The following is a 13065-nucleotide window of genomic DNA, read 5'->3' on the forward strand; positions in this document are numbered from 1 at the left end:
AAGGAGAGAGAATAAAATCTAAAATAAAATAAAAATGGTCCTTTAACGCAACCTCTCTGTCAAGTTTTCTGCTGAAAACCACAATCCAAAACTGGTTTACTTGCATTGCACGTGTGTGTGCAGGGAAGGGGAGGGAGCGAAAGACATGCAGATACTCATATCCCTCTCACCCCCCTATAAATCATCAGCATTAGCATCAGCATCTGACAACATAAAGTTCACGTCAGATGAAATGGATATTTGAATTCACCCTATAAAATATAGATTCAGAGCTGACCATATCAAAATGTCACTTTTGGGTCCCCCCCTCCTTTTCAAACTACTGTACAGTGATCAGGTTGTTCTGGTACAGATCCTTATCTTCTTTTGTTAAATATACACCTAAAAATTGAACAGGTCGTTCTGTCTGGCTGAATTTACCTAAATAAATAAATAAATCTCTGGATTAATTTTTTTTTTACCTATTACTTCTGTTTCCCCTAATCCAAATTAGCTTTAAAAAAAACCAAAATAAATTCATAGGTCTAAATAAGAGCATTCAAGGCTACTTCTGACTGTTCTACATTGGAAAGACATAAGAATGTAATCTGTTTGTAATATTAGTGCTGTTTCTCAGATGGTTTAATTCCCTTATTGTCACAGAGGCTATATGATATCTATAATATGAGTGGGAACCCTCAGGCTTGGATGGAGGGCTGAATATGGCCCTCTAGACTTCTTCATCAGGCCCTGGGAACTCTCACCAGGCCACACCCTCTATCCCCAGACCACACCCCTCACCACTGGCACACTTTTCCAATTGTTGCTTTCCCCTGGTTGAAGTGTGTCCTTAAATGCCTTTTGCTTGCCTGAATGGTGATAGGTGTGTGTATAAACATCTCACTTATGTGTGACTGAAATGTAGTTTACTGTACAACAGTAGTGGCCATACTTTGCTCCACCCACTTTTGCCTCTGGCCCCACCCACCAGAAGATTGTCCACCAGGGAACATGGTGCTTGGCTGAAAAAGGTCTTCCCACTCCCATCTCTCTATCAAGTCATCTGGGGGTTTGGAGTGAGGTGTCAACAGTATGCTGATGACAACCAGTTCTAGATTTCTGTGATCAGGCACCTGGAATCTGCCATTTCTGCCTCGAACCAGTGCTTTGTCAGATGGATGAGGCAATCAGGTTGAAACAGAATACAAATACTGTGGGCGAGTCATCCTCAGACCCTGAAAAACTGCTCTTCCTCTTAGAGCAGGTATAAACTTTTCTCAACTCCCAGATCTCTGATAAGCAGATAATTATGGTGGCCAGAGACACATCTCACCAGATGCATTTTATCATGTAGGTTCTGCCCTTTCTTGGACAGAGGTGATCTGACTATGTGATCAACTTCAAGGCTTGAATGCACTTTGTGCTCTTGAAGGCTTCAGTGGATAGAAAATGCAACTGCCTGGCTCATTTGAATACTGGGAGGTGTGAATATGTTTAGCTAGCATTATATTATCTGCATTGGCTGCTGGTGTGTTTTCAGCCAAATCAGTACAAATTTGGGGAGCTTTGAACATATTTCACCTATCTCATCCACACTTGCTGCCAGTTTGCTTCTGGTTTAAACCTTTAAGCCCTTCAGGGTCTGGGACTCATACACCTTAAGAGACCTCCTCTCCTGTGTCAATTCCACCCGAAATAAGTAAATCAAATGAGGATCTGCTTTGTATTCCATTAATAAGTGAGACCTTTGGCTGCTGGGAGCAGGGCCTCCACAATGGTGGTTTTGATGCTGTGGAATTATTTCAATCCCAGATTACAAAGTTGTATGTAGCTGGTTTTAGGAAGACATGCTGATTCCCAATGACTTTTTAACTGTCTGATAAGGGTGTGATTTCAGCCAATTCAGTTGGAAGCCAGTGGAGTCTGTTATCTTTTGTTGTCTTACATAAATCTTGCATGCTTTGTTATTTTATTTTGCAGTTTTAAATGCTATTTTAAGTGTCAATTTATTCATTGAAAACCACTTTGAGCTTATGGAAAAGCAATCTGTAACATATGCATCTCTTGTTTTACACCTCTCTGAAAGTTAAAGTTTTAATATGTAGCTATTCGTCAGCAACCTTGTTTTCAGAGTTGTGTAAATACTGACCCACAGTATACAAATGTTTCATTTACTATTGTTGCTGGTAGCACATGTAAAGCAAGTTTGTGTGATGCTTGTCAGTTACTCCACATCAGGAAATAGTCATTTGATGACATCCTTTTCTTCCCAAAGGTGGGTTTCTATGGGGCCTAATTACTGCAACTGACAGATTATTCTTGTTACAAACTAGAGATGGTGTGTACATGACAGGTAACTATATATGAAGTGCCAGAAAGAAGCTAGAATAATTTGTAAATGCTGCAGGCATTTTTCATAGTCTTGTCGTTCTCTTCTGATGGATGTCTTCAACAGTCTAATTTTTATCTGAATCAGATTTTGAAATACGAGCTGTTTCTATAGGTATCAGAATGTAGGTGTTGCTTGTGAAAAATTGCTGTTTGATGCTCCTCCTTCATTACACATCCCAGAGTTTTCATTAAGGTTATAAGGTGGTTTGGTCCAAGCAGCTACCTTTACACTGAGACATAATGCAATATTGTGTGTTGAATCCATATTGCCTCCCTTATTTAGGAAAGACTGGTTAGACTAGCATATTGATATTCAATGGGAAAGTCATAATCTATCAAGTTGGCCATTAAAGCAGAAAGAAAAACAAACATGGATAAAAAGTGAAAAGTAGGAGCTATGTTGTAGACTGGGATTAAAGGTCTCCAGTTTGAAATGTCTGTGGTCAACTGGCTTAACTAAACTGTTTAATTTACACCTAGTTCTTACTGATGCGGTAAATCCATGTCTTTGTGGTACCACTGCAGGGTGATGCAGAAATTTTCCATTATGTTACTCCTTTATAAAAAAAGAACAATAATATTTCCGTCAAATACAGCGCAAAGATACATTTAGCAAACTAATGATGTGGTTCCGGCATTGTTATATGCTACTATGTACCTAATAATAGTTTGTCGGAATTAAAACAGTTGTGAAATGGAGGCCAGAAATTCACTGAGGCAAAATTGCATTGTAAGTTTTTAGTATTGCACCTTCCCTTTATCACTTTCCTTCCAGATTTTCACTAAAAGATTGTTCATGTCATTCATGGGATAGGTGTAATCCTGGAAACCAGATTCTGAGGATCTCTCTCCCCCTCCAGCACCTCTAGTAGGTTATCTGCCTAAGTTCCATTGATGGACAAAGATCCAGTAGGACCAGTTAGAATTATGATTTAGTGTTAAGACTAGGACTGGGGAGACTCAGGCTCAAATCCCCATGAATGTCAGGCTGTGTACAAACCAAACAATTAAAACACATGACTTCCCCTGAAGAATCCTGCACATTGCAGTTTGCCTGTCACAGAACTACAGTTCCCAGGAGAGGTTGATGGATCCAGCTAGTTTTGCAATTGGAAGACGCAAAGCTAGACGAAGTTTGAATGTACAGAAGAGGGGAAGATGCTAATTAGGAGGATACAGGAAAGTGGGAGCCAGTAGATTCCCCTCTGTGGCTGACGGCTACCTGCTCAGAGCCTTAAATGGCTCTGAAGGCTGCTACCGAGGAGAGAAAGAAATGCAATCCTATGCACACGCTTTTGCATTTAGCGGGATCTACTCCTAAAAGGATCCATAGGATCCGGCCACTCGGCAGGCTACGTTATTTACGTTATTTGGTTACTCCCAAAAGCAAACAGCTGGAAGGACTAGCTAGCTAGAGCTTCGCTGGAGCCGAGCAGGCCGTGCTCTGCCTCCCGAGGGCTAGCCGGAGCTGGGAAGCAGGGTGGCGGCGCCTGCGCGGAGAGGCCCCAACTCGGCAACCGCGCCTGCTTCGGTCCCTTTAAGGAGCGTCTCCTCTTTCTCGCCGAGTTGCATCAGGCACGCGCGCGTCCCGTCCCCGGCGCACCCACCGCCCTGAGCTCGGGCTACCTGCCCGCTCGCTCGCCTTCCCCAACTTCCTAGGCGCGCTCGCGGCCGGGACCGGCGTGCGCGCTCCCGGGGGCCTCTCTAAGGCGGAGCTGGCTGAAGGGCGCGCGCTCCCGCCCGGCCAGTCGCGTGGTCTCCTTGCTTCTCCATATTGCTGCGGCGGCATTAGAGGAGACGGGGAGGGGGCACGCCGGGGTTGGGTTTCAAGGGTGGGGGGAGGAAGCCGGCGGCTCGAGCCCCCACCCCGTGGCTCCGGGGTGCGCATCTGACTGAGGAAGGGGTTGGGGGGCGCAGAAAGAGAGAGAAAGAGGGGAGGCAGGAGAGCTCCGGGCGAGGCGAGGCGGCTTTCGGGGGTGGGAGGGGGAAGTCGGCAAAGTTTGGGGCGGGCGCGTGTTGTCCGGGGAGAGCCTGGAGCCGGGGGCACGAGGCGGCTCCGCGGGGGCGCAGATGGCTACCCAGGTGGAGGCTCTCCTGCCCGCGAACCCCCTTCTGCCCTCCGAGGAGCACGGGCTGGTGATGAAGAAGCCTCAGGAGAAAGGGGAGCAGCACCTCCTGCACCAAGGAGAGAAGGCCAACGCCGACGAGGGCAAGGGGGGCGGCCCCGACAGCTGCAGCAAGGAAGGCAGCGGCGGCGGCGGCAACGTGGGGGAGCAGCATCTGCGCCGAAACGGGGCGCTGCTCAAGCCCCCCAGCATCAAGCAGCAGAAGGAGGACAGTAACAACCAGGAGAAGGAGAACCTGCTGCACCAGAGGAGCGGCGGCGGCGGCACCGACTCGACGCGGCTGCCCAGCGAGGCCGGTAGCAGCAGCAGCGGCGGCGAGGAGGGCGGAGAGACGGGAGGCGTTGGGCGCAAGGAATTCATCGAGGCCCCCCCGCCCAAGGTGAACCCTTGGACTAAGAACGCCCCGGTGGCGCTGGTCACCCTCAACGGACAGTCGCCCCCAGGTGGGTAGCAGCGGGGGACCCGGGCGAGGGAGGGAGGGGCGGTGCTTTCGGTGATGGTGGTCTCGTTTGGGGCAATCGGCGAAGGAAGAGCGTCGCGGCCACTGGCGGAGGGTGATCTTCCCTCCGCAATATGGTGACATTTTCTCTTCTCCACACACACACACCCGCCTCCCCCCCCCCGACGGTGGAACTCCACCCCGTCTTTGTCCATCTGCATCCACCCTGCTTGTATCTCACCTCGCCCTCCGCTCCTTGAACCGCTTCGTTATAAGAAAAATTAATGGGGGGTAAAGAGCGAGCGCGGGATCGATGGCAGGCAAATGGAGGGTGGATGCAAGCATGGTGGGACGGGGCTTTCGAAATCGAGCGTGAGACGTCCAAGGCCTTGCTCGCTGGGAAACACGCCCGCGCTGGGCATGGGTGGAACTACCTTTATTGAAGGGAAAGAAAAGAAGGGGGGAGAGGGAGGAAGGGTGCCACCCCCGCGTGCGTGCTCAGGGAATCGGGCTTTTCCTGCGGGAACTGAAGTGACTAAATCTTTTAAGACTTAATCGGGCACGGAAGGCACCCCCGGCGTTGCAGCATTGATCGGATCGTGAATGTTTCATGAGCGATCTCCCCCCCCCCCCAAGCCGCTTCCTTTCCCCGAATAGCCTCGCTTTTTAAATGGCGTGGTGGTTGGTTGGCTGAGGGGGAGAGGAGCTCGTGAGGCTTAGACGTAACCCCGACCGAAAGTCGGCAGGGAAGCCCGGCATATTTGGGGTGTGTGGAGTGTGACTGTGACCTTTCAAAGTAGCCAGAGAGGATTTAAAAATGCAGGTTGGCTGTTGTAGTTTAAAACTGTCGAACGTTTATTTGTCTTCTACACGGTGGGGTGGGCCGACAGCTGGGGGCCCCTTTGGAGAAAGACCCCTGAGGAGAGCATGTTGTATGCAAATAGGCATAGGAAAGGGAAGGCCCCAAAGGCTGGACGCGGCCCGGCGGCGGCGGCCGCGCTGTGAGGCGGGAAGGAGGGAGGCGGTGCGTTTCCGAAGGTTCTTCGCCGCGCCGCTCTAGGCCCCGGTGCAAACGTGCCTCTGGCGACGGTTTGAAAGCTCCCGTCGCTCAGCGCCCCGCCGCCCAATGGCCGGGCGTGGGTGTGTGTGACTCTGTGCGCCGCCGTGCTCGGCGCTTCCTCCCTTTCCCAGCATTCCGCTGCAGCAAAGGCAACGTGGTTTTTCTGTCGCGGAGAGCATGTGATTTCTCCTGAGCTCGCCGTGGGGCCTTCCTGTTTGGACCTCTTCCTCTCACTCCCCGCCAGTCCAACGACCCCCCCCCCCCGGGGCCGCCGCTCGCCTTTCTTTTGACAGGCGGCTCCGAAGAAACCCCCACTCCACCCCCTTTCAGGGCCTCAGCGCGTATTTTTCCGAGGGTGACAGTGAAACCCTCCCCCCCCCCCGTCAAGCGGGTGAGCAGGAAAAGATGAGCTAGGCCTCGCACATGGAAGCTGGGCTTCCCATGTGCGGCCCCGTCCTCTGCTGTACCGCCGCCTCCCTTTCAGTAACCCCGAAACACTCGCGGACACGTGTTACAATGCTACTGGAGGATCCATATGGTAGTGGATGTGGGACAAAGGTCTTCCAAAAGTCCACGTGGGCTTATATCCTTTGTAGGTTAATGCTGCTGGGCCTTTTCACCCTTTGGCGTTTGAACTGGGCCAGTACTGTGACATTTAAACCTTCGGTCTGGGTTCTCAGTGTGTTCATAGTTGGAATTCAGATGACATGCTCTAGCCCTCTATTTCTAGCTTTGAAACTGGGGGAAGAGTGGAATAGAGAGGCTGGAGACTTGCCTGTTACACTGAGGCGGTCGCTTGGAATGTTACAGCCACTTTCTCTCCACCTTTTGACATATATAGATGGCCTTGGAGAAATTCAAGAGAGTATTGCATAATCAGACCACTACCAGAAAGCTATTTCTTATATGCCCCTTCCATATGTTCCTGGATGATATGCAGGGAGGGCAGGCATAACTTATTACAGGAGAGATAGCTAAGCTCATGTTTAGCTTATGGAGGTGAAATCTGAACTGCTTTTTGAGGAAACAACAACAAAAGGAGCAGTTTTAAATTACTAGCTTTATTGAGTCCAAGTCTTCAAAATTGTTTATATTATTGCCAAACGTAATACTAGATTGCTCATGAATGCTTGTACTATATTATATTATATGATGAATCATCAAGTTTTACTGACTCCTGTAAGACGCACTGCTGTGCAGCACCTGGCTCAAATGCTATTTTTCTCCCTTCAAAATCAGGGAATGGTAGTGCTTATTATCACAAATGCAAGATCATTAGAATAGATTTAATAATGCTGTCCAGTCTGTTCAACTGTATCAGCTTAGAAGTATGATAATACTGGCTTGTTGGGACATATTTATGAACGAGTCTTCCAGAGGTTAAAGTTCCAGTACGTAGAGAGTTTCTAGCATGCTTTGTATAATATTGAGTGTACTTGGAACACTTGGGATACTTCATGTGTTAAACTAGTTGAGTAAATTACTTTTTTGCTTTACTTTTGCTGGTAAGATACCATAACTGAAATTCATTATTTAAATGTTTTTGTTTTTAATGAACCTTTTATGTAGGTGAACATATGTAAAACTTTATGAGGAAGCCCATAACAGTACAATAGTACAAATAGACTTTGTCCCTAAATAAGAAATGTCACTTTTGTGAAAGAAACATGTATAGGGCACAATGCACTTGTGTGGTGGGCACTTTACCTACAAACGGAAGATTCCAGTAGTGATTAACAGTTTTGTTCTCTTATGCCCTTCTCCTCTTACCTGTGTGTGCACACAGGTAGGTGGTATGACAGGACAGCCACCTCACATATCCCCATACTGATATTCTATCATCACCTGATGCAAGCACAGCTAACTTGCAATGCATGGAGAGGGAGGACTGGACAGGGATATTGGAAGTACTTGCAAATCTCCCCCCACCCAATTGACTTGTTCACAAGTGCCATCTCATGGTGCAAATGGATCATACCCATAGTGTTTCAGTAATCCACCTTTTGTAGGGCTGTCTAAAAAGCCCACTGGTAAAGCAAATGCTGCAAAGATTTCTGCTTCTTGGCAGCAGTGGCCATAATTTGTACAATACTAGCTTTGGCAAATTATTCCGCTCTCATAGCACTGTTTTTTCTGCTGCTTGTTATTTTATATATAATTTGCAACATAAACATGATGTAGTTGGAGAATACCAGATTGAACCATGCAGTGATTGAGAACTATGTGATAGGATTTGGTTTAAGGTGGCTTTCTTTTATAGCATGTTGCACAAATTTAAAAACTTAATATGGGAGTTTTCTCTATTTAGTACTTTCTGCTTGAAAATATATGTGTAAGCATCCTGAAGTTTCTGTGCTAAGAAAAACCTTTGTGCGTTGTAGTAATGATTTCTAAAGCTTAATATTGGCAAAGGTGATGTGGCAGCTGTTTTTCTATATTTGGGAAATTTGCCCACAACTGATTTGGGAAAAAATGCTACTTGCAAATAAGTCTATAACTTGTATCAAACTGCTAGTGTATAAATATATATGTATAATTTTCAGCAGCTTCTGGTTTTGGCACTGACTTAGTCGCAAAGTTGCTGCATCATTCCCCTCTGGACCATGCCAGAGGCTATGTTTCAGTGTAGCCATAACACCAACTCCTGGTTTGGTTCCACAATAATTTTGCTTGACTTGAGTCCAGGTTGCAAACCTCAAAGCAGACTTGTAATCCTGGTTTCAAGACAAGTGCAAAGCATAATTTTCCAGCTTCCACATAATTAAAAATAATGGTTCGTGATAAAAAGAAAGTCACATTCTTAGCACGTATAGGGGGAGGGGAAGTGTGCTAGCACAAGGCTCATGCATGGAATACCAAATCATTGTTTGGCATTATGTGTGAACCAGCCTTGTTCTTGATTACCCAGAACAATGGATATGACATCCTAAAAGTATAATTGAGCTTTTCAGCTTGCTGTTTGAATTTTGCCTGTAGTATTGGGCAACAGACTGAAGGGTTGTAAGATAGAAGTGCAACATCATGATGCCAAATATAATGATATTTTAAATTGTGCTGCTTACAGGAATGTCTTTAAATAATGATGCTACATTGAATGGCACAAACAATATTTTATCTGAGGAGCTAAGTTCAGTCCAAGGGTGCTTATTGAGAATTCTGAAAAGCATTTGTAGGTGGATTACAAAAGTTTGTGGAAGGTACAGTTGTAGATTATTTATTTTGACAACCTGGTATGGTCAGTACATGTTTGTGTAGAATCCCACTGTTTTCAATGGGATCAACATCCAAAGAGCATAGTAATGGACTTGCTATTAAGGCTGGTGGCAAGTAGACTGGTGATTCTCAAACATTGAACGTATTTTGATTTTAAAAGGCAATTTTCTGCATGCAGTTAGGACAAGCGAAGGTGCTGCATGTCAGAGCTTGATTAGCTAGGAGGAAGTTGTCTTATATCTGAGCTTTGCAATAATGGGATATAGGCCCGTCTGGGAGCTTTCTGGTTTTTGAGAAAAAGTTGAGAAAGCAGCCATTGCTTTTTGTACATCCATGCTTTGTTTTATGGTAATACAAAAGTAACATAAATTCAGAAAGCGATTGAGTATTGTGGTTTCCCCCAACAAGTCCTGGAAATGTGTGTGTCTATAATCTCTGAGACTTTCATAGTTCTACATTTGGTTGGCCGCTACAGATTAAGCTACAGCAGATTAAAGTGGCAGGCCAGTGCATGGTTATTCAGTAGTCAGTGAACAGAGCTTGTTCACAAACATGCTAATGATCAGAATGTAGAGTTTTCACTGGAATAGGATAGTGTGATAAATCATTGTTTGACTTGTGAGGTAGTTGCAGGTTCACTTAACACAGATAAGTAATGCTTTAATTGCTGTTCCATCCCAATATGGTGATGTGCGAGATGGTCTTCTGTGTTGTTGTTACCCAAATCTGGAATGTTTTTCTCACTGAAGCTCAGACAGCAGAAACTCTGGTAGTTTCCGCTGACTTGTAGAAATAACCTGCTTTTCCCAGGCATTTGCAGTAAATCAGTAAGTACTCTCTGGTTTAATTCTCATGCTGTTTCTCAATTAATTATTTTATTATTGGGCTGTTTTTAAATCATGGTTAGATTTTTTGCTTTGTTGGAAATCACCCTTGGATCATGTTGATGTGATGAAAGCTGGCCTATAAACTGGAGGACTAAATAAATAATAAACAGAATATTTGGATCTTCTAGTCTGGAAAACAGTAGACCGTGCAGAGGAGGTTTATGTGCACTTTACTACTATTGCAACTGGTATATAAAAGAAACCACACAATTTTGGATTCTATATTTCTGAGAAGAGCCATTGTGTTGCCTCTGAGGTTGCCTGGTGTATGAATCTGCTCAGTCAATTAGTCAAAAATTTTAAAATGGTTTTCCATGAGTTGAACAAACACATTTTTGTGTATTGTGGTCTTATAAATTAATATATGAACTATACTTCTTGAGAAAGTAGCCAAGTGTCCTATTCTCCACCCCTTTTTGCATGATTTTGTAGGATAAGGTGTTCCTCCACAGGGACACACCTTTATTCACCCTAATCTTAAAAGTTTCCATCCTAATTGTTTTCTGTTTGAAAAGGTTATTAAAATAACATGTGACTCAGCTGACTGCTGCAGAAAAGTGAGAGCTGAAGCGCACTTACTTCACTTCAGTTCAACCATGAAACTAATTTTGCTAGTTGTGAGAGAGCTGACAGCAGCATGGTTCCAACCTTTTTCTGCAACATGTCACAGCGTTGTGGATGGGACTAGATAACGTATCAGCAGCATGTTTTGCCCATTTCTGTGACATACGACAGTATTGTTGGCTTTGATTAACTCTCCAGAAATTGTAGGGCTGCAACATCCATCATCCCCGATTATTGGCCATGTTGGCTGGGGCTGAGGGAAATTGTGATCTTAAAACATCTAGAGTAGGCTTCCTCAACCTTGGCCCTCCAGATGTTTTGAGACTACAATTCCCATCACACCTGACCACTGGTCCTGCTAGCTAGGGATCATGGGAGTTGTAGGCCAAAAATATCTGGAGGCCCGAGGTTGAGGGAGCCTGAACTAGAAGGCACCAGGTAGGGAAGGATGGTTTTAGAGTAAGGGCAGAATTGTAGTGTTGGAATTCATCACCAAATGTACATGCAGCTTACTCCAAAATTAAAGGATATGTTATTTAAAAAGTTGGTTTAATTATGATCTACTACTCAGGAATGGTTTTTCTTCTTAATGTTTGACAGAAGTCATTTGGGTGGAATTTCTCCTTTTGAAGTGCATCAAAGGTCATTTATTCCCTTCACTATGCCCTTCAGTTTTATTCTAGACCTTTGCTCTGTGCACTGTTTGTTCAAGAGAAGCTGTGGAATGTAATGTTTGAGTGAAAACTGATTCATGGCACATTGTCTGGTCCTCCCTAGAATAATCCTAAATCTCTAGGATTTCCAACTGTAAAGGCTCTAGTTGCCTCTCATTCAAGTTTTCTACCCTGTTCTTTGGTTTGTTTTAACTGGAACTGTCTGGGCACTTGCATCCCAAGCCTAAATGTTTGTTTGGAAGTGAGTACATTCATTTCTGTGTGATTTCCTCCTAAAGTAGCTATGTTTAGGGTTTTCATCTTACGGTCATTTTAAGATTAATGTATGAATATATTTCCCAAAAACAGTATGCAAGGTGCTTAATGTTATTTTAAAAGGAGGGAAATGAAGGATGTTCCCAGTTTAGAAAACATTTTTACATTGAATCTTAGTGATAATCTGGGTGGATTGTGACTTCTGCAAGCCCTCTTCAAGTCTCAAACTTAAATTACTTTGAATGTAAACAAACTGATAATTACATGTTCTGTTGGTGATATTTTACATGGTAAGAATTGACAGATTTTTGACATTAGATGGTGTAAGATGCATTTTTCTTTAAAGTAGATATTCCACTAGGTGAATGTGACATAAAGACAGTAATTGTCCTCTGTAAGAATAGGAATTCTTCATTACCTGCACCTGTATGAGACTCAAGATTCAGTCTCTCGCATTTTAAGTTGAGAATTTTATTAATAGTTATATGGCACTTGAGGCTAAATAAAAGTGTATCATATGCCCCTTTTTAGTAATTCTTGTAACACCTGTAAGATAGGCCAAGATCTCCATTTTGCTGATGTAGGGTGATCGCTGAAATAGGGTGTATCCAACTGACACATGCTGTCAGCACATGCATTTACATTTGCTCAATGGAAATTCCCCCTCCTCTTCCCACACCCTCCTCAAATTTCCTTTAAGGGTTAGGAGAACCCCTAGAACAGATTTGGGGATCATGCAGGGGGAGGAGAGAAGTTCCTTAGCACTGATGGGATACATTGGTTGGAGATCTCCCATAGTTGTTTACTTAAAAACACTTAAGTTGAAATTTCAGTTGCTGTGGATCAGCTTTTCACTTCACCATATCTTTGAAGCAGCAGGATAGGCCAGTAAATTGGATTTTACATTCCCACTCACCCCTGTGTTTTCTGATTGGCCTTTGGCAGGATTAGTGGAGTTGGTGACTCATGAAGCCGTAGCATGTGCTATGCAAGTTGGATTTATGTACATGCTAATAAATATCTCTGCCTCGGTTCTAGTCAGCAGGACAACAATATTAAGGTGTGACATTTTGAGGAAGCATGTGAGGTGAAGATAATTTTATGTGTCTTGCCGACTAAAAGTGACATAGGAATCATAGAAATTTTATAGTGAGTTTGTAGAAGACCTGACTGAGACCTTGCAGAATTGACTTCAACACATCTCCCTACTCTGAATGCTCCTAGTCAATACAGTTGTACCTCGTGTTGCATAACCTCCAGGTTACGGAATCTTCAGGTTACGGCCGTTGCAAACCCAGAAGTGGGTTTGCCGCTTTCATATGCGCAGAAGTGCTCTGTGGCGCCATGCACATGCACAGAAGCGGTCCTCCGGTTACGGAATTTTTGGGATATAGCCGGGCCTCTGGAACGGATCCCGTTCATAACCGAAGGTACCACTGTATTTTGTCTTGGCACAAGATTGCTCCTTCTGGTCTCT

At 44.8% G+C, this 13065-nt stretch overlaps 1 protein-coding gene across 4 annotated transcripts in view; it reads left to right on the forward strand.

Moving 5' to 3' along the window:
• Window positions 1-3965: 3965 nt before the first annotated feature.
• LARP1 (La ribonucleoprotein 1, translational regulator) overlaps window positions 3966-13065 on the forward strand; it is a 65461-nt gene continuing 56361 nt past the window's right edge. Inside the window, exon 1 of one of the 4 annotated variants that reach the window (XM_083488328.1) lies at window positions 3966-4939. In XM_083488328.1, coding sequence (XP_083344454.1) covers window positions 4441-4939 — 499 coding nt within the window. In that variant the 5' untranslated portion in view covers window positions 3966-4440. The remainder of the gene's footprint in view (window positions 4940-13065) is intronic. The other 3 variants (XM_083488326.1, XM_083488329.1, XM_083488327.1) reach the window with 3 other exon arrangements.

The sequence above is a fragment of the Podarcis liolepis genome (assembly GCF_965112155.1).
Source record: "Podarcis liolepis genome assembly, chromosome: 2".
Lineage (NCBI taxonomy): Eukaryota > Metazoa > Chordata > Lepidosauria > Squamata > Lacertidae > Podarcis > Podarcis liolepis.